The sequence below is a fragment of the Thunnus thynnus genome, chromosome 4 (assembly GCF_963924715.1).
Source record: "Thunnus thynnus chromosome 4, fThuThy2.1, whole genome shotgun sequence".
Classification (NCBI taxonomy): domain Eukaryota; kingdom Metazoa; phylum Chordata; class Actinopteri; order Scombriformes; family Scombridae; genus Thunnus; species Thunnus thynnus.
The window spans coordinates 20099169-20121088 of record NC_089520.1 but is presented as its reverse complement, the minus strand read 5'-3'; the positions used below and the strand labels follow the sequence as shown (position 1 = coordinate 20121088).

The following is a 21920-nucleotide window of genomic DNA, read 5'->3' as shown; positions in this document are numbered from 1 at the left end:
CCAGATATGAGTAGTTTATGAAAATTTAACTAAATAAACCTCGCATTGTAGAGTCCATCAGAAAAACAGAGGTATAGATTGTTTCAACTGCGCATGCTCAGTCTTCTTTGGACCACAAGCAACCAGCAATTACATTTATATGCTGATGATGGTGCATATAACAATGAATAAAGAAATTCCTTGCTCCTTTCACTTCCTAATATGTGCTAACAAATTTGTTGAGATATCCTGACCTTTAGTCCATAGTATGCATGGGTCAAGGTCCAAAATACAGTGGATCCTATATTTCCCATAATGCCACTAAATAGCGTTTTTCATTAGTCCCTCCCTGCCTGGTGCATGCCCACGTCTCTCTCAAACTTCGACCCCAGGTTCATAACATAGGCTTTATGTTATAAATTTGAAGTCTCAAGCTAAATTCAAGATTACCCTGGTGACATCATCAGGGTTATTTTCTTATAGTTAAAGAAAACTCCCATGAGAGCCGCACACAACTGTTGTCATAGGCTGAGTGGTACTCTTCAAGACATGTAAACCAGACTTCATTTGTCAAATTGGTGGAGCGCCCCTTTAACTTTCTAAGTCAAAAGTAAATATTTTGACTCTCTAAATCGGGATTATGAGATGTTACAATTGTGAGATAATAAGTCAAAATGTTGACTTTGAAAATATTGTCTAATAAGTTTGACCTCTAATGAGTATAACATTTAATCTATGTTTTTGTTTTGACAGAAATGGGCTTCCATAGAGACTCCTTGTATTTAGGAAATCTTTCCTTTTTTGCCAGTGGACCTATGTTTTGCCACTGGAAACAGTGACATTGCACTTATTGAGGTCACATTGATTTCGGTTCCCGCTCACACAGGCATTCTGGGAAACGAAAGAGTGGACAAAATACTTTACTATCTATCTATCTATCTATCTATCTATCTATCTATCTATCAGGGAGACACTTATATTCAATTCAAAATAGAGTGGGTGATGTGAGAAACAGAAGGAAACAGAAAAGAGGTAGTAATAATTAGATTAAGAATAAGACGTAGCAATTTATACAGCACCCTTAATATTATAGGGAAGTCTTTGTGACCATTGTTAAATACCAGAAACTGTGGATCATGTAGTCATCAGCTGCAATAAATATAGATCAAAGGGACAGGACGTGATGGAGGAAATGAAAAGATTAGGGCTAACGGGCAGGATTTAAGAGGAGTGTGGTGTTAGAGGACAGGGCAGAGGATGCTTGATCAGGACTGATGGAAAAACTGTAGGAGTTCACGAACTCCAGAAAATGGCAGTAATGCAAAACTATGGATGCCAGCTGGCGTTAAACCTCAAATAAGAAGAAAATATTGCACTTGCATGCACTTCGACCACAGGGTGAGCCATCTACATGCTGTACTGGACCGAAGCTGCGACCACAACCAACACTCCTACATTCCCCAGAGTGCAGCGCGCCATCCCGCACCCCGCCCTTTCCTTTCCCTAGCTTTGGGTCTGATCGACTTTCTGTTTTGCAGTGATTTCATTGCTTGGCCTTAACTGTTTGATTTGACTCGGACAAACCTCGCCCTGCAACAGTACCGCCACGACCACAGACTGTCCTCTTCATCATCACCGAGAGAGAAAACATCAATCTTCTCTCTTGAGTTTGTGTCGCCGTCTCCCCCCAGGCTGGAAGATGTCCACTGGCTCCTCCGGGCCACAGCCAGTTTAGGAAGATCTTATCCCTCGGAGGAAAAACAACGTTTTTTTTGTCGTGCACAGGCCGTTGTCATTGAGAGGCAACTGTCAAAGTTGGGCCCCATCTTTTTCTCTTTTTCTCTTTTAACACGGAGCTGTATGGCTGTGAAACGGTTGAAGGCTATGACTGTTGTACCGGGCCGAGGAGAGGACGGGACGGGGATGCCATCCGACTAGCACCGCTAACCGTATCTGGAGCGCAGTTTGGTCGCAAAACACACATTATTCCAGCACATTTGTCGCCATTGAGGTCTTGGTGTCTTCTGTTTTCCTTACTTCTTAACCAGCCAGTGTTAACTATTGGCGACGGCAAACACAACATGCAGAAATAGCGGTGACGTTTTAGCAAACTGTAATATCTCACCTCAGAAACACTAAAGTTATCTGACACTGTCGAAGTTAAGCTAGCTAGCTGTGCTAGTCAGCTTCCACACAACAACAAAAGCCAAATGCCTCACTTTTATCCACTGACACGGGACACTGTTGTCTGTCCAGCACTGGCACACTAATGTTAAGTGAATAAAAGTGTCATTTTTTATAATTATTTGACAGCCCAGCAGGTGGGTGGACGAACTTACTCGTTAACTAGCACCCAACGAGAAAGGTGTGATAGTAGGACACTTGTTTCACTGGTTTGCATTTGAGTTTTGTCAACTGCGACGTATAATTAAGGTCTCTTAAGTGTGGCACCTGCTCTGGTAAATCTCAAGAAGAAGAAAGCAGCCTCAACCTGTTGATCATGGAGGGAAACGTACAGCAGAAAGCGACTCCTTTAGCCCGGGAACTAACACGGATATTTAACAGCTACAACAAACACACCATCCAGCTGAAGAAGAACCTGAAGGAGACTAATGTATTCTTCCGGGAAATAAGACAGAACTACAGCAATGCCTGTGCATCAACCATGAGCTCCGAGTCAGCTTCTCTGGAGGCAGGTAAGGTTTGGACACATGGACATACCTGTGATTGCACCACAATGTCACAGTGGTTTTAACATGTTAAACACATCCTGGATGTTGACCAAAAAATAACAATATCCACAGCTAACAAGGTGCTGCTGCCAAGTGATTTCTCCACCAATACGTAGACCTGAAAAAAAAATGCATTTAATTAGGATTTGGAACTAAAGAGATTAAGCCCCCCTCTCAAAAGCATGAGCAGACTAAGTGCACCAAATATGCTGAGATTTCTGCACTCACTAGCCTGTTACATTAGGCACTCATTCTTCTCTTTTACATTAACTTTGTCTTGTGTATGTGTGTCAGTGTTTGGTCAGGTTTAATGAAGGTTTGGCAAAAATGTTTTTTCTTACTTAAGCAAATAACCAAACATTTCATCCATTTCAAACTTTCAGTATTTTAGGCTGCTTGACCATATGATCCAGATGCTTCTTTCTATGAAACATTGATTAAACGCACAGGAGTGATGGTATGCCGATAAAGTGTAATGCGTCACATCTGCAGGAGTGGCTTGCTCTGTCAGAGTGGGTGTCCTGTGCACAGAGAAGGTCACAATCATTTTCTCCAGTGTTGAATGAACAATGTTAAGCAGAAGATTAGCCATAATCAACAGAAAAATGGGATAATGCCTCCCTTTCATGGGCATAGCCAAACGCATATCCTCACCTGCTAACTAGATTCACCTTGCAAATGTCTTGGTTACACTTATCTTGACAAAAATGTGCATCACATGATGCAGCAGGATCACACAATAGTTCTCGATCTGTTATGTATAGGTCCGAGCTGAACGCCTGCTACGAGTTAAAGAGGTTGTTTAGCGTAGTCCATCTGCTGCACACAGGTCGTGCAGTCAAATGCTCAGCACAGGTCGGCTTTAATGCGTCATGTTAGGTCAAGTGGTGAATACCAGTAGACGAATGCTAGATTAGTGTAACAGTTATAGTAAAACCACATGTATGTAAGAAAAGAAACGCCCTGCTATATGAATATAAAGTAGGCCATCGCTGCGCTCTCCCCTCTTTTTGTTATATAACTGTTTTAGACTGTGACTCAGCATCACTGAGGATTATGTCTGATACCTTCAATAATAAGGGTGAATTGGTTCCTCTGTGTGCTCCACATCTCAGGGTTTGATCCGGAAATAACAGTCCAAGGAAAGATAACAGATTAAAAATGTTTTGTCTTTCTTAAGTTGCCACCAAGGAACAGTGATTTACTTTATATTCTGAAAATGATGCTCTGGTACAAAGTATAATGTGTCATTGAGTGTCACTGTCTCTGCCTACAGTGATGACCAAGAATTCCTAAAAAAACAGATTACTGATTCCAGCAGTGAACAGGATTGATTAGGGGTATTGATCAGGTTTCAGATAACCAAGTTCTGTTCCCAATCCACCACTTAAACATATACCCCCTTTTCTTCTGTCTCTTCCTCTAGCCCAGTTTAGCTGCATCTCTTTCCCCAGCCATGAGGAAGAGTTCCTACGCAACACTGTGGGCGCTGCCCCGTACATCGTGGTGCTGGGCCAGGACTGTGCTGCCCGTTACCAGCTGCTCAACTGTCTCCTGGGCGAGAGACTGCTGCCACTGGGCCCCGAGGCCGGAGAGGCTTGTGAAGGAGTCCAGGGCACTGTCTGCAAAAGGCGGAAGCTGTGTTTCACCCACGGGAGGCAGACACGGCTCAGTTTGGCGCTGCCCGGCCAGTATGAGCTGGTGCACCAGTTGGCAGCTAACTGTGGCCGCTGGGATACAGTGCCCCGGGAAGACCTGGAGATCCACGAGGAATGTGAGGACCCAGCACACAGGCTAGCAGAGCTGGAGATCACCCTGCATCATCCGCTGCTTCAGGTAGGCTTTGAATAAACTGTTTATGTGATGTTGGTCTTTACTGGTATTTATTAGTTTCCTTGAACTTTAACACACTCTGTGTCTAGATACATATTGCAGGGCTGAGTGATATGACTAACTGATAAAGATGTAGAATGACACGAGGCAGAAGCATGTGAGAGGACGAAAAGTTGATGGGGTTTTTTGCATACTATGCCTTTATTAGAGTTGACAGTAGAGAAAAGAGACAAAGACGAGGTGTGACATGACGCAACAAAGCTCCTCGGCCAGACTCAAACTTGGGACTTTGCGATCAATGGTCACAGCCCCCGGTCACTAGGCACCCCGTTTTTTTTTTTGGGACAGCTCACTAAAGCAGCAGTCCCAAACCACCGGGCAACAAGGCATTTGCTACCGGGCTGCAAGGAAATGATATGATTCATAAAAGAAAAAAAAAATTATTTTTTTTTTCTTACGTTTTCTTGGTTTGTTTTGTTTTGTGTGGATCAGCAGTAAATCCTGGAGCCGACTTTTGAGTTGTCTTTCTTTTGTGGTTGTGAAACTGGATTGAACTGAACTGATTTGGGTTTGTGGAGAAAACAAAACTGATTTTTTACAGAGTTGATTGAACTCTGAGACTGTGGGACGAGTTACGCATGTACGCTCACACACACACACACACACACACACACACACACACACACACACACACACACACACACACACACACACCGATATTTATGATTTAATACACCTATTGGAAACTGAATTGAGTTGTGAGTTGAGTTCTGTTTTTTGGTGACGTATATTTTCTTGCTACTTGCTATTCGCTTTATTGTTTTGTGTGGTTTGACAGCTATCTTCTTTCTATTTTATAATTATTATTTGATTTATTATTTTAGACTTGACTACGACTGACACCCTTCTTCATTTAAAAGTGGGAAAACAGCTACAAAAAAAGTTACTTACATGTTACGATGGTATTCACTTATAAACCTAACCTATATTCCGGTGGTGACTAACCCACCCAACACCCATTATTGGTATCAGTACATTTCTAGCTCATTTCCCAGCTCTAATAAAGGGTATAAGGCACCGATGGCATCATATTCTGCAACAAGAACATTCATTCACTGTTAGAAAAAAAAAAAAAAGAATCTGCCTTGTAAAATATTTTTTAGTTTTTTGCTTATGCACATGACTCCCCTTGCATTAGGCCAGTGCGGAGGACGTCTCTACAGACAGGCATGTAGTATTTAGTGGCTTCAGTTATTTCAGGTAGGATTAGTTTGGATATTTGTATATTTTGAAAGGGACCTTCAGGTGAATCTAAAGCCTGTGCATGGTGCAGTTTGTATGAATATGTCCCTTGACAGGAACAGATTATTATCATTCATTCATTCATATTGTGATGGCATTATAATGTATCTGAAGTCTGAGAAAGATATAATAATGATGATAAGAGTTTGAGGCACTACTTGAAATAAGTCATTTTATTCACAGTGCGCTTAAACTACAGCTTGTTTTGTAGTTTTATGTGAATAAAAACATCTAATTTTGCATATGCAGACCATGTTGTGATGTACTGCACATCAAACTATCTTTTAAGCCCGAATGTGTGTTTCTATTTCTGTGTGTTGGTATTTCCTCCTGTTTCCCCTGACAAAAGGAAAGATGATTTTTTTTTTTCATCAGTGTTTCTGCCTTGATCCAGCCTTTGCGTTCACACATAGCTTAGCTCACAAACAGCTTACTGAGCAGAGCTGATTATTTGCTGTGCTGTTCAGTGTTTTACCTGATTTGTGCTACTGTTCAGGAATACATTCTTGTTTCTCATTTAGGTTTTGGACACTCCTTTAAAAATAGGTTCACAAGTTAATGTCGAAGTTACTTGGAAAAAGGAAGAATTGTTGCACACAGTATTACAGACATGCTGGTCTTCAGCCAGTGCGACCTGAAAATCACAATATCTTGTGGGAGTGAATTGATTTAGCATGGTGTAAGGATTGTAGTCATTCCTTATCATGTGTGACACGTGGAAATTAGTCTCTAATCCTTTAGACCAAGGCCCCTTAGCGAGCATCACACAGCCCCAGAAACTAGGCCTAGCTCTGCCTTGGGGCAGCCCACCCGCCCAGCCCCCTTACGTAATGCCACTGGTCTGGTGCGATTCACATGACTAGGTCATGTATAAAAAATCCCAAACCCTTTGCTGTGATGAAGTTTCCATGGTTACAACTGATTCCTGGGACACAAAAAACAAAAAAGTTTCAGTTTTTTGTTTTTCTTGAAGCCTAAAACGATGATTTTGGGTGAGCTGTGTTCACAGAAAAGACCCATTCATAACTTTTATCAAATAGTTTTACTTAAAATCAAATTTCTCTAATGTTGACACGCATTATATACACAAACATTGATTGCATATTCAAAATATTTGTTTGAGACAAGAGCACACCAGTCAGTCTGTCAAATCTCATTCAAGTAGCAACATCCAGGGCTGAAAAATGAAGCCAATGTTTAAGTGCAAAAAACCCCAGTTCCTCGAATGGCCATTTTGAGGCTCCAAACGTGAGTCAATCCCCATAGACCCTCATGTTTAAATGCCCAACTTAACAAGCAAGCTAGCAGCTAGTGTTCGGGGTCAGCCTGTCACCCTGTCGTCCAAATATTGTCACTTTTGACTCCAAAAATCCAAGATGGCGACGGTCAAAATGCCAAACTCGAGGCTTCAAAACAGGAGTCCACAAACCAATGGGCGACGTCATGGTGGCTATGTCCGTTATTTTTTACCGTCTATGGTCTTATGAGTGTTGTGGAATAACTTAATCTACTCTAATTTAAATGTAAAAAGTTTTTATTAGAATTTATGTGTAACTACATTTTATTGCACTGCTGAATTTTTAAATGTGTGTGTGTGGTAAAATCCATTGTATGGCAGTACTCTCTTCATGGTCTGTTTGTCATTGTGTTATAAAAAATAATATGTTGGTATAGTTGATTGAATATGGCTATAGATTTTAAAAACTTTTTTAACCACTGCTTCAAGAAAAAGAAAAGCATAATAGATGAACTCCTAAAAGGAAAATGTCAGTGTTGGGAGCGAAGCAGTCATTTTACACCCTTGATCGTTTTCACGTGTGACTGAGAGGCGTGGGATCCGCAATCCTTTATTTGGGTCAAAAAGTTTGTCACACTTGAGAGGATACTGGAGGCTTAACTAGCCAAGTTATCCATTGTCATAATATACACTTTATCATAGATTAGAGACAGAATCATCTTGGCTTTCAGGTTTCTGCTGAATGAAAAAGAGATTAACATGTTTAGGTGGAAGTAAGGCACAGAATCTCTCTGCTCACTGTGGTATTCACACACTCCTGCCATAATCACAGCACCCTGCTTTAGAGGCCACCAGATGAGAACTAACTTGCTAATTAGCCTTTTCTTACTCCCAGAGTTTGACCAACCTCAACTTAAGCACACGGTGACTCAGAGGACATAAAGGGTGCTAACCTATCGCCACATTTCTAAAATTCTTTGGAGGTACATATTCTGTCATGTTTATTGCCAGTGCTCCATGAATTCACATAAGGGAGCCTGCTTGTTAACGAAGGGCTGCGATATTGGCAGTCACTCTTAAAATATGCTAATAGAAGAAAATACTAATTTCTTAAACAGCCATTTGTCTTGTTTTTTCTCTGTATAACTGGGTCAGACAGTAGTCCTTTTTTAAAGACATGTAAAAAAAAACAAAATAGTAACTTCAAAATCGCCCATAGACATTCTCTTGAAGGGTTGTTGTTGAAAACTGACTGCATTAAGGCAATTCAAACATTGTATTGATTTTGATTGGTTGTGAACAAATGTTTGCAGGCTATCTTTGTTCCAAAGAGACTGCTCAGATGGGCTCGGCCCTTGTTTCTTGGAGACAGGACTGACTGTCTCCTTTGTGTAGCAGTGGGTCATTTCTGCCTCTTTTCTCTGGCTGTCTTTTCCCCCCCGTCATGGTCTCCCTCTCAAGCTCTCTCCCAGTCTATTTTTGTTAATGTTGTTATTTATCAAGGGTTAAGCAAACCTTTTTACTTGATATTTTTCTGCCCTGTCACAGACATTCCCAAGACCACCACAAATATTAATGTGCCGTTATGTGTTCAGAAATAGAAGGAGCATGTGATATGAATGGATGTTTTTTTTTTTTTTTTCCCTTTTGCATTGGAATCCCTTTAAACATCTTCAAACATCAGTTGGTTTGAAACTGTGCTCCAATCGCCCGGAAACACTTTATATAACAGAAGTTATAGTTTACCGCTAAGACATGGTCGAGTGCATTTTTTTGTCAGGAGGTTAAAGGCCTTTAGAAAAGTAAAACTGTTTATTTTCTACTGTTGGTCTAAAATATTGAAACCTGTCCACAGTGAGGTTAGTCACTGAATTTTTGGGCACTCAAAGGCAGTGGAAATAAACTGTGAACACAATACTGACACACTTTCACTTTTTAAGTCGAAAATAGCAAAGTTATTAGCATACAGTTCCCTGTTTACACATCTAGCAGATACAGAGCAACATTCATATTCATTTGGAGTCATGTTTCTTGTCACCTGGTGAATCTAAGTCTGAAACCTACTCTCTTTTTAGCTCTGTTTTTGGTCTCCACCAACTCCTGATGGAAATATCTGACTCTTCACCAGCTAGTCGCTAACTCTCTGAAAACAGCCGCCTTCTGTGGCAAAAAATAATGCTGGTGAGAGTGAACCAAAACAGTGAAGTTGTGGGCCGTTAGACCAAAACAGTGAACTGCAAAATGTTATAAAACTTGTTAGAGCTAAAGGGAACTGCAGAGTCAGGTGATAATTCACTGATTGTTCGTCAAAGCGAACAAAACACATAGTTATTTGATCCATTATTATTATTAGAAAAATGTATAGCAACCATTGATTTCCATTTACCTCCATTATTTTTGTTCGCTGGCAGATATCTCAGCAAAACATTAGCAAATGAATCCATCGGTATCCTCCAAGTGGAGTCTGATTGAATGGATACCACTAGGAGTAAATGTGAAAATATGTTTTTGTTTATTTTGGGTGAACAGACACTTTTTTACAGGACCATGTTTCCTAGTAACTTCCTGTGTATATAAACAACTTTACTTGTAATGAAAGTAACATTTTTGTGGTTTCTTTGTGGTTCGTCATCAGGAAGCGAAGGTCATGGTGGTACCTTGTCCGAGTGTCCAGCCCACAGAAGAGGCCCTGGAAGACTGCACTCGCAACGTGATTCCTATCATACTTTATGCCATCAACCAGGACTCCCTAAGCACAGAGCAGGTGGCAGAGCTCTGGAAGGTCAAAGAGATGCTCTCCTTTCCCATCTGTTTTGTCCGCATCCCTGACACCATGCCAGCATCCTCCCCAGAACCCGGCCGCCGTGCAGAGAAGGAAAAGGAGAGAGAGAAGAGCGCCCTCCACAAGCAGTTGCTCTCCCTTGGTTTCCTAAACAGCCCAACAGGAAACTGCTCCTGTGGGGCCCCTACACAGATGCCCACCCCGGGCGCCAAGCCCCAGAGCATGCTGGGTGAGGCTTTTGAAAGACTGCATCGGTTGCTGGTGCCTTTTGCTCGCCAAGTGCTTCAAAATCAGCAGGTGGAGGCTGCCAACCTGCTTAATGGGCTCCATTGTCGCTGTCTAGATCTTTTCATCAATCAGGTCAGAGAATGATGCCTCGAGGCACTGTTAATATCGGTCACTGTTTTACTGCTTCATAGTCATTTGACCGTTGTCACTACCGCTGCACTAACAGCTTGGTCGGAGTGTGCTGTGACCCAGGATGCCTCTGAAAAAAATCATCAACAGACCTTTGTCCTTTCTGCTTCATCCCCCTGCAGGCCTTTGACATGCAGAGGGACCTCCAGATAACACCCCGCAGGCTGGAGTACACTCGTGAGAAAGAGGGCGAACTGTTCACCTCCCTCATGGCCATCGCTAACCGCAAACAGGAAGAGATGAAGGAGATGATTGTGGAGACACTCACCAGCATGAAAGAGCAGTTGCTGGAGGATGCTGCCAACCTGGAGTTTACAGGTTAGTAAGTAAGCACCCTGGTTAAATACCACAAGGCTGGCAGAGTTTCTCTTCTGTCGTTGTTCAAGAGTTTATTAATCAAGACACTATTTTACAGATGGTGGAACACACAAAAATACATTAAACAGCTGGTGTACGTATATTGGAATTAATAAATTTGCTCCTAAAGGCATAAATTGTTTGATTAGGACACATTTGATTGGATAAAATCAGAATCTTAGTCAGATAGTAACAGGCTTTATTTGAGAAAAATGTCAGAGTTAAGAAGATCAGCAGAGTTGTGATGACAGACAGATTTTAAAGCCTGATTAAGCTTGTTTGTAATAGTGGCTCTAATGCCATCAAATCAAGTCCAGGTAGATGTTCGCTAAAAGCTACAAAAACTAAGCAAGTATCACCATGAAGATCAGTAAAGCGCATAATTATTATTTAATTGTACAGTCTCCCAACCAGGATCTCTCTTTCTGAGTACTTCCAATTTAATTTTTTTTTATTTGTTTGTAGTATATAAACAGCAGTCCATACACTAATTAATTAAAAAGCTTGTGATTTGAATTAATATTAATGAGTTTTTTTTCCCAATACTCACCACACTTACTATAATTATTCACTTATGATTTTCCATGTCTCATGCTTCAAATTATGACTTCAAAATAAGTTGAGAAGCAGTGAAACTTTAAATGTATTAATTTACTTGTTTGTTGTAACAAACAACCTCTATGACTACAAATTTTGAGTTATACCCCTGTTTGATATAACTATAACTATAGCTATTATAACTTAAGTATACCCTATGAATCTTTCTGCCAAAAATGTCTATATGAAATTAGAAACATACTCTTCAGTTGTATGTTTTATTTTAGATTCTAGGAAGTGGGAAACGTGATTTGCTGTTACAGTCTCCTGTAGCTTTGATTCTGTGGTTTAACATTTGATCATTCAATTATGACCACACGTGTGCCTCATTTATTTTGCTCTCATTTTTTCAAGTTAATAGGAAATGACTCCCACTTAATTATGTCCCCATTACAAAAAAAGGCTGATTTGTGGTACTCAGACTTCAGCCTGTTCAGATTATCCTTATTTAATCCTTCTTAGATTTGTTATATTGCTGATGTGTCTCTGAGGGGGACAAAATGGACAACTGGCTTGTCTGTTCTGTACTGACCATGAGTCTCAAGTCTGCAGCCTGACTCAAAGCCAGTTTCTTTTGATGTCTTCAGACTCTAGTCAGACCCGCAGGGACATGGCTGAGCCAGCTCTGTTTCACAATCTGCCCACAAAGTTTTGCACTTTCTAACGGCTAGTTTTGCTGAGTAAAACCCAACACAGGTGTTTCAGGTGTTTTTTTAATATCGGACCATGTTTCAGAATTAGTTGTTAGGTGTGTTGGTCAGTAATCAGTCAGGAAACCAGCCATATGCATTTTTTCACTTCGACCAGAATAAGTGGCTTCAACCAGATTTTTCTTCTGCTCTGGCACTGTGCTAACACAACAGTTAAACCTGACAACATGAGAGTAGCTCTGACGTGAAGGATTAAGTCTTTGAACCAGAATGTATAGTGAGTTGAATTGCAGGTTTTACATTTTATGATATAGAAAATCATAAATGATAGTTAGGTGAATTGGCAGTGCATTTTCATGAGAAACTTTGAATTTCAAAAAACTAAACCTCCACAGGATGCCTTTAACATTTTATTAATGTTATCATAAACGGTGCATTTTAATAAGAAATATTGAAAATTAACAATAACACATTAATTGACAGCTATAACTCTATAGGAATTGTATTAAAATGTGTTTCAGAAATGAATTGTTTAAGCAGTTATGAAGATTTTAGACTTATTGCACTTATAATCAATATATTGTACACTGGAATCTTTCTTGCCAAAAGTAATAATAAAAGGAAATGTGCATTTTACCACATGCCTGGGAAGTGCTAAGCTGCTTTCTTTGAACTGCAGACATCATCGTAACGACTAACGGAGAGCCTGTTACGTCAAAGGAGATCAAATCGTGCATCCACCAGATCCAGGAGCTGATAGTGGTTCGTTTGAATCAGGCTGTGGCAAATAAGCTGATCAGCTCTGTGGACTATTTGAGGGAGAGCTTCGTAGGAACTCTGGAGCGATGTCTCAACAGTCTGGAGAAATCGCACATCGATTCTTCGGTCCACAATATCACCTCCAATCACCTCAAACAGGTGGGCAGTAGTCTATGTTTCTGACAAACAGCAGTCTTATTTAGTGTAAATATGCTTGAATGTGAGCAAAATATCAATTTCTGTATAGGTGACCTATTATGCTCATTTCCTTTCATTTCTATATTTTTATTCTGGGACTCCACAAGAGTAGCTTTGCATGATTCACAGTTCAAAAAACTAGTTATTTATCTTATACTGGCCCTTTATGCAGCTGCTCAGTTCAGCCTCTGTCTCGAACAGGCAGTCTTAGCTCCTGTCTCTTTAAGGCCCGCCTCCTGATGAGCCCACTCTGATTCTGATTGGCCAGCTTTCAGGAAGCCTGCTGAGGGGCAGCCATATCAGAGACGTGTTAAAGGGAAACTTCAGTATTTTTCAACCTGGACCCTATTTTCCCATCTTTTTGTGACTAATGGGAACAACAGTTTTTGAAATTGGTCCAGTATTGATCGAGAGAGCGCTTCAGCCAGCAGCTGCAAAACAGGCTGCAATGTAATCCGAGGGGGTAATATCACCCCGTCAATGTATGTCCACTAAAGGTGCTTGTTTTTGCTACTGACAGGCTCAGGCTCAGATTAATAAACATAAAAACATTTTCTTTCACTCAATCCAGTCTGTTTGTTATTCTGTCTAACCAAGTCTAACTCAAGGAGAAGTCTCATTCTGAAATCTTGTGAGAGTTGAGTTGTTGTCAACTAAATATTCAGCCATGACAGAGATGGAGAGAGGAGTGCCGAGAGGAGTTTGTTGCATTAGAGTAAAGAAAGCATAGCTTAGTTTTATCTAAATTTTCAAAGTCATGGCTGAATATTTAGCTGATTTCGATAGCAACTCAACTCTTGTGAGATTTAAGAACAAGACTTCTCTTTGAGCGGGACTTGGTTAGACACAATAACAAACAGACAGGATCAAGTGAAAGGTAAAGAAAAACACTTGACTTCTCTGTGTGGTCCTTTCTATAATACTGTCAGACACTTAAAGTGACAACCACATGTCACCTGTCAGTGGCAAAAACAAACACTTTGAGTGGACGCACATTGACTGAAAATAAGGAAAAGCATAATAGGTCCCTTTAAGTGAGTCAAGTGCCAATAGAAACAGTGTCAGCAACTGGAATCTAAATGTTTAGAGGGAATTATTTTAATTAATATTTAGGCTAGAGACTGATAAAATTATAGATGATATTGGTACATGACTCTTCTTCCACAACTATTCAGTTACATGGACTGTTATAAGTATACATTTACACAACAAAGCAAAATGTTAGCGTGAGCTAATAGAGGGTTTGTAAGGAAGCAAAAGGGTCAGAATCGGGTCAGAGTGACGCATGCTGGAAAAATGGAGAACCAAAAGAAAAAGATTGGCTTCAGCACCAGAGGCCTTTAGACTTGTAGACAGCATATTGTGGTTACTTGCACTGCAGGGTTTCCTAATTATTTGCTTCCTACTCTGATCTGTTCCAGTTATTAAATGCTGCCTATCACGTGGAGGTCACCTTTCATTCAGGATCCTCCGTCACACGACTTGTGTGGGAGCAAATCAAACAGGTAAGTATCTAATAAGAGTTTATCCATAAGAGTTTCAAAAGGCTCTGTGAATGGTTCCCTCTGAAGGAACGTTTATTAAATAACTTTATCTCTCTCCTAGATAATCCACAGGATAACATTTGTAAACCCCCCTGCCATCACTCCAGAGTGGAAGCGGAAAGTGGCCCAGGACGCCATAGAAAGTCTCAGTGCTGCCAAACTGGCCCGAAGCATCTGCTCCCAGTTCAGGACCCGCCTCAACAGCTCCCACGAGGCCTTTGCAGCATCCCTGCGCCAGGTTAACTCTCTCTTCTTTGCTTCTTTCATTCCCTATTTTTTTTTCCACACCTTGCTTCTAGTATAGAAGTAAAACATAGTGACTTTTTCTGATCTTATACTTAAAAATTGAAAACATTATCACTGTCATCAAACCACTAGTGGACGTAAACTCAGGTTCAGATTACTGAAGGTTTAGTGAGGATTTAACTCCAGTTGATTCTTCGCAACCATGTCCACATTCAAAAGTAGGCTGAAAATGTAACTTTTAACTCTCTCTTTACATAACAGGTAATGAAATGTGCTACATAAATATTGTTTTGCCTTGCCAACATTCATAGGAAAATTCTGGTTCAGCACAGAATATGTGGTAATGTGAGAGACTGACATTAAATTTTCACCTCCTGAGCTGCTGACAGATTTATCCATGCTGATAATTATGAAATTATACTTTTTTTTTTAATTAGAGTTAATACCTGGATGGCTACACCACCACAACTTTGAGTGGAACTGCAATAACCAGTAAGAGATACTACAGGTTTAGAAGGAGGAGGAAAGAACAGGGCTTTTAAAACATAGAGAGGACAAACTGATATACAGTATGAGATGGAGGCAGGCAGGTTGAAATATGGTAAGAACCCATGCCCGATATAACACGACTTTTAAGACACTGTGATCAAAAGACACTGGGAGAATTTGCATCAGGGTGACAGAACATTATATGACTAGTTTACATAAAGCGTTGGCTGATTAGCATTGGTTGTTCTTTATAGCTTCGCTGTTTTCTCATACAAATATCTCAGCCAGAGTTTGTATGAGCTGCGGAGAACATCCCCACAGAATTGACCTCATTTGACCGTGACATTTATTCTCTGCTGATTCACCTGAATACTTTGAAAGCCTTTTATACCTTCAGTATCACTGACTAGTGGGAAACTCAAGGCTGGTAACTGACTAATTTCTTTCTGACATTTATTAAAACACTTGCATTGTCTGACAGCTCTATAATATCTATGTACATATTAATCTGCAGCTTTTATTTGCTCCCATTGAGCTCTTAAGCAGCAGGCCCTGCACAGCTCACGGTTTAACATTTCACTCCACTTCACTTGGAATTGCTACGCTTTTTAAGCCCCAATATGCAAATAGTTGCGACTCCCTCCTTGAAATCCCTGACGAATCAGTTTCAGTCAAATTGCTCTGATGATAATCATCACATGACAGACAGTGTGGGTCACATCACTGACTGCATTTCCATGCTTGCTAATTCTTCACTCTTAATGCGGTTACACAAACGCGCTCATTAATTGTGGCAGTTTTACAGAGGAGGTGATGTTGGTAGATGCTTTGTATGTATGTTGGACAGAAATATCCTAATTTAATTTAGTTATTTTGTTGCCTGAGTGAACGAGTGCAGTGCAAGCAAGTTAACCTAATAAAATAACATTACCATCACATTCCTGTCAGAAATAACAGAGTTACAGAGCGTCCATGAATAATAGAGATAATATGTTGGTATGCTGTATGATATGGAGGAGCTATTGCAATGAATGCGACTGTAAATTGCGCTGTGAAGGCGGAGATAGCTTGCAAGATCAAACAGGAAATTAAAAGCAAGGTCCATTTTCTGTGCTGAAAAGAATACATGACAAAGACACTCAGCACTTAATTATCCTCCAATTTACAACAGCGTGATGTTAATAGCCTGTTACGGCGTGTCAGAGACTCCTCACTCGGTGTATTGCAATTGTCATATTTCATAGTTAATCTTCTTTTTATTATCTGCTACAAACACTGGCATTTGTAAAACAGAAAAAAACCCTCATAAATGTGTGAGTAGAGTTCTGTAGTAGTGTTTATGTAGCAGGCAATTCAGTCCATAACAGGCAAAAACAGTAAATTAGAGCAAAATGAAGATAAGAGGTGTTTTTCATACTGTATAAAGCTCTTTCATTGATGCAACAGATTTTTTTTTTTAGCATGGTAAAAGGTTTTATGTGTAGTTTTTGACAAATGTGGGTTTCCCCACTTGCAGATGACAGAGTAGAGTTGAAGGTGCATAACTTTCATCCATTATCCTAACTAGATGGTTGTAAACCACAAAGTTGATTAAAGTTGAAAATATGAAGGAACTTGGCATATTTTACAAGTAACAACATAAACTTCATCATCAAGGAAAAACTTATGATAGCTACTAAATTATGGTTATAAGTAATTTACTAATCTGATTATAATGTAAGGAATTAACACTATCAGTAGACAGTTTGCCAGGAAACTGAACACAATGTTTACATGTTGAGAGTGTTGTGAGCAAATGTTACAGTATATCAGGTCTCATGTTGACTTTGAAGCTCCAGCTATGCACAAATCAAACAAGAGTGATGAGAACACATGAACTCGGAGGAGGGAGTGTATGAAAACAGCCGCCTACACAGACATCAATTTACTTTCACCCTCTGGTCACAAAAATGAAATAGATCAAGCAGCAACTGTGTGCTGGACAGGAACTCTACGTTAACTGCTCCGACAAATGACGACATCGTCAGAGGTCACTGCGACTGGCCAGCAGTTTCTGAGAACCTAAGGGTGGTCGTCCTTGGCAACAGTTTCTATGGTGATAGCACCTTCATGGCTTTTCAGTGATGTTTTTTCATGAAAATAGGACAAAATTATATTTTACCAAATAAAATAACTATTAACAAAGGAGACCAGTCATTTAGCAGCTGTTCACAGTTCTTAACGCTAACCGTGAGTTGTTGTTATGTCACGTGTGGGTGTTTCTAGCTGGAGGAAGGGCACACAGGGCGTCTGGAGCGCACTGAGGACCTATGGCTGCGTGTGAGGAAGGACCACGCCCCTCGACTGGCCCGCCTGTCTCTGGAGAGCCGCTCTCTAAGGGATGTGCTGCTGCATGGTGAGTCATCACCACTAAATCCTCCAACTGCTCACACACACACACACCCACACACGAAACTCGGTCTGCTCACATGTTCCTACAAAAACATCCCAAAATCAAGGCCAAAATCAAACTTAGAGAGACGGTAACCACCTACATTGAGGTTACACAGCTTTTTTTTTATAAACTCTGCTGCCTGTGTTCAAACTTTTCTTTTACTTTGAGTTAAAAAAAAACAAAACAAACAACTGCTTTTGTTTTTTCTGACAGGCAAGCCTAAGCTCGGACGAGAGTTGGGCCGGGGCCAATACGGAGTTGTGTACTTGTGCGACAGTTGGGGAGGACACTACCCATGTGCCTTAAAGTCTGTTGTCCCGCCTGATGATAAACACTGGAACGACCTGGCTTTAGAGTTTCACTACACAAGGTCAGTTAGTGAGACAGACATGAGTAAAAATAGCACACACACACACGTGAAGACAGCTGCTTTGGCACATCCTCAACAAAAGTTACTCAATACTCATCAAAGCTGGCAGCACGTTAGACTGATGAGAGGTGTTTATGGGAAATTCACACCAAGCAGTTGCAAGAGAATCATCATCAGGAGCGGTGATCTTTTCATTTGACAGTTGCCTTGTTATTAAAGCCAAACTCCACCCAGTTTATAAAAACGTGATTTGACTGTTCAGGCCTCGAGGCTATTCTGTGAACAAATCAACATGTTGTTGGAAGCGCCCGTGTTGTATTAACGCTCGTCTGCTTCAGCTGTCATAGATCTGAGGAATGCAGGACCTTTTCAAGCTGAGCTGGACCTGCCCCAGTGTGCACAATAAGACTCACATTAATACACAATGACTCCAACATGACAAATTCTCCACTTTCTGATCATATGTCAAGTCAAATCAAGTTTAAAGTAAAAAATCTCATTAGGACATAGATACAGGCAGATGTTACATACACACGCACAAGTACACACATGCACATGTATGCACACAGACCTAGATAAAAGCTAAACAAAATAAAAATGTCTTAAGTTTATTCTTAAAACAGGACTGTGTTGGTGCAACTGCTCCATACTTTAGGAGCATAAGCACTAAATGCTCTGTCACCTGATTTGGAATTAACTCTGGGAATTTGGAGAAGAAGGCTGTGCTGGGACCTGAGAGCTCTGCCTCATTGATTAAATGCAAGCATCTCAGATACATATTCAGGGGCCAGGCCATTTAGTGCTTTATAGACCAGAAGTGAAATTTTAAAGTCAGTTCTATACTGAATAGAGAGGCAGTGAGTCTGTTTAATCCTTTAACATCCACCCTTTTTATAGAATTTTTGCCTATTTGGCAAACTGAAATGGAAAAGCTTATAACAGAAGAACTGTAAGGCCATGATGAAATATGCTTGTTTAGCATGTGGCTAAAACACAAACAAAACTATTATCAGTTCAAATAAGGCTCAAAAAAGTGTTTTTGGTCCTCGTCTATAATAAATCATATTTGAATAACAATAACTAGGACTTGCTTCATGCCAGAACTATGCAGAACACCATAAACCTTCTACATCTTTTCGACCCTTATAAAATTCCAGACCTCTAGGTCTAACCTTATGGGAGGTCGGGAGTTTTTAGTTTGTGGTGTCACTGGTGTTCCCGAACCTCTCCAATTGGCCAAATTGTGTTAATTGCATTTACTCATTACTGTGTGATTCTACTGCTTACAACTGGCTTAAGCGTGTCACCAGCAACCCGGTGGATGTTAAGAGGTTAAGAATTGGAGTGATACGGTCAAACTTTTTGGTTCAAGCAGTTGAACAGTGAATCTGTTAATGTTATCCGGGTACAGTGAGATATACAGTTGGTTATCATAACTATGATAACAGCAGAAGCATATACAAATTAAACAGTAGAGGTCCAAGAACGGACCCTTGTGGAACTCCATACAGCATGTCAAATCTGTTAGAGCTGAAATCACCCAGAGAAACAGGAAAATATGACTGAAATATTTTATTTTTCACCCCTCTTCCTCTTGGTGTGTGTTACTTCAGGACCCTGCCAAAGCACGAGCGGCTGGTGGACCTGCATGGCTCCGTGATTGATCACACTTATGGAGGTGGCTCCAGCATTGCTGTGCTGCTTATCATGGAGCGGCTGCACAGAGACCTCTATACAGGCTTGAAGGTGACTTGATAATGCAGTGGATAGTAAAGGAAATGTATCATTTTTAAAGCATTGTATTCCTCTGTCTCACTTCTTTTTCTTTCTCCTCTTCATGTTCTGTGTCGTCCGTCTCCGTCAGGCTGGTTTATCACTGAGAGAGAGACTTCAGATCGCTCTGGATGTGGTGGAGGGAATCCGCTTCCTGCACAGTCAGGGCCTCTTGCACAGAGACATAAAGCTAAAAAATGTTCTGGTGAGTGCAGAGCAAGCTCAGCAAACATCCTGTTTTCTGCATCTCACATCACTTCATATGATCCACTGTATTGATGTGCTGATTTATCAGCAAGCTGTTGACAGCAGCAAGTATCAGCTTTAAAAAAATCAATATTACTATTGGTCCATTATTACTTACACTGATGTTGTTTGACCATTCAAACAGGCAGATGAATAAAACTATCATAGTGTTAAATATGTTTAAAAATAGTCTTTTTTTGTTTTTTCTCTTGGTTTATTCATTCATGATTGACCCATAAAACAAATCTTACCTTAATCAAACTGCATGTGCTCTTCACTCTTATATCATTGTAGAAACAAAGCATTGAGAGTTTTGTTTACAAAAAAAATAGCCTCACAAAGTCATTGTGAATTTCTCACATTGCTCAATTTTCACTGCAAAATCCCACCTACTGTGAATAATTTGAATCCAGATCCATAGAAAATGAATGAAGCATGATTCAGGTGTATTCAGAATACATAAAAATGTGTTCTGATATTAATTCTGGTGGTTTATATAGATGAAGTTTGACGTTTCCGCACCTGTTTGGTTTTTTTTTTTTTCAGAAAAGAAACCTCTGAAATCCTAGAAAATCCATGATTTGTTGGAAGATTTTAGCACATGTCAGTCATCAGTCGTACAGTCAAAAGCAGTTGTTTTTTTTTCTCTTTTGTTTCTGACCAAACAAGCGCTCAACTCTCTCGATATCTGGTGTCCCTTCTTCTTCTTCTTCTTCTAGTTGGACAAACAAAATCGTGCAAAGATCACTGACCTGGGCTTCTGTAAACCAGAGGCCATGATGTCTGGCAGCATCGTTGGAACCCCCATTCACATGGCTCCAGAGCTGTTTACAGGTACGATCGCTGAACGGTCACACTGTCGATAATTACATCATGAAGCAGCTCCTGTGGTCAATCTTCAAACAGCTTAATTGGTCAGAAGTGTCTGAAAACACAGCTGCCAGTAGCTCACAAAAGTTCATGTCACATTCCTTCTATATTCACTTAAGATGCCAAACCTGTTATGTAACCTTTTACATACATTATGTCATTATATCTTACGTCAGAATTAAACCTAATAGCTTTTTTTTTAAGTTTACCTCTGAATTGTGACATTTCTCCTGACAGGAAAGTATGATAACTCCGTTGACGTCTACGCCTTCGGGATCCTTTTCTGGTACCTCTGCACTGGTTCAGTTAAACTCCCAGAAGCCTTTGAGAAATGCTCCAGCAAGGACCAACTCTGGAATAACGTTAAAAAAGGTGAGTAATGTATAATGCAGATGAAAAACGATCTGAGGACACACTGTTGTTTGTCTTGGATATGTTTTTGTCCAGTCGGCTGCCGGGGGCTCACTTGTGTCCGTGTCGTCTCCAGGTGCCAGACCGGAGCGGTTGCCCGGTTTCGATGAGGAATGCTGGCAGCTGATGGAGGCCTGCTGGAATGGGGACCCTTCCCAGAGGCCCCTGCTCGGTATCGTGGAGCCCAGCCTGCAAAGCATCATGGTCCGGCTCTGCAACTGCGGCTCGGAACAGAAAAGCAGCAGCCTCGAGGACTCAAACTGAAAACACTCCAGACAAACTAACACACGTGTGATAGGGATTCTGATCAGAAAAGTATTTTTGTTGTATTTATGAAGAAAGGAGGTGAACAGGCGAAAGATGAATTATGTCCACCTTGTTCACAGATGTTGGATTTACGTTATTTATGAGGAGTTGATACAGACCAGAAGTTTGCAATATGTGTGTTTTATTGTTTGTGCTTTGTGTATTTGTATACAAACTCCACAATATGCTTTTCTCATAGCTGCCGTGCTAATTGCTACTGTTATAGAATTGATACTAGATACAAATTGTTTTAAAAGTAGTCCATTCCCAGTATTATGAAAAAAATGAATATATAAAAGATTAATTTTAGATTGTATTTAAACTGAACATGTCTGCATCTATACAAACATCTTTTTTAATAAAATGATCTGTTACAACAAATTATTAT

The 21920-nt window shown here is 40.4% G+C and overlaps 1 protein-coding gene across 1 annotated transcript; it reads left to right on the top strand.

Moving 5' to 3' along the window:
* Positions 1–1445: 1445 nt before the first annotated feature.
* On the top strand, positions 1446–21916 carry dstyk (dual serine/threonine and tyrosine protein kinase). Its single transcript, XM_067587325.1, has 14 exons — positions 1446–2675; positions 4138–4547; positions 9719–10225; positions 10405–10600; positions 12566–12804; positions 14265–14348; positions 14449–14625; positions 17388–17517; positions 17770–17926; positions 19540–19672; positions 19791–19904; positions 20665–20779; positions 21053–21187; positions 21303–21916. The coding sequence occupies exons 1-14, from the start codon at positions 2480–2482 to the stop codon at positions 21488–21490; spliced, it is 2781 nt and encodes a 926-aa protein (XP_067443426.1). The 5' UTR covers positions 1446–2479; the 3' UTR covers positions 21491–21916.
* Positions 21917–21920: the final 4 nt, after the last annotated feature.

What these genes read in the sequence shown, in the direction of transcription:
- dstyk (XM_067587325.1), top strand. Translation starts at nt 2,480, where the DNA reads ATGGAGGGAAACGTACAGCAGAAAGCGACTCCTTTAGCCCGGGAACTA. An exon ending in AAGGGATGTGCTGCTGCATG is followed by an intron (nt 17,518 to 17,769) that starts GTGAGTCATCAC and finishes TTTTTCTGACAG; the next exon opens with GCAAGCCTAAGCTCGGACGA. An exon ending in GGCTCCAGAGCTGTTTACAG is followed by an intron (nt 20,780 to 21,052) that starts GTACGATCGCTG and finishes TTCTCCTGACAG; the next exon opens with GAAAGTATGATAACTCCGTT.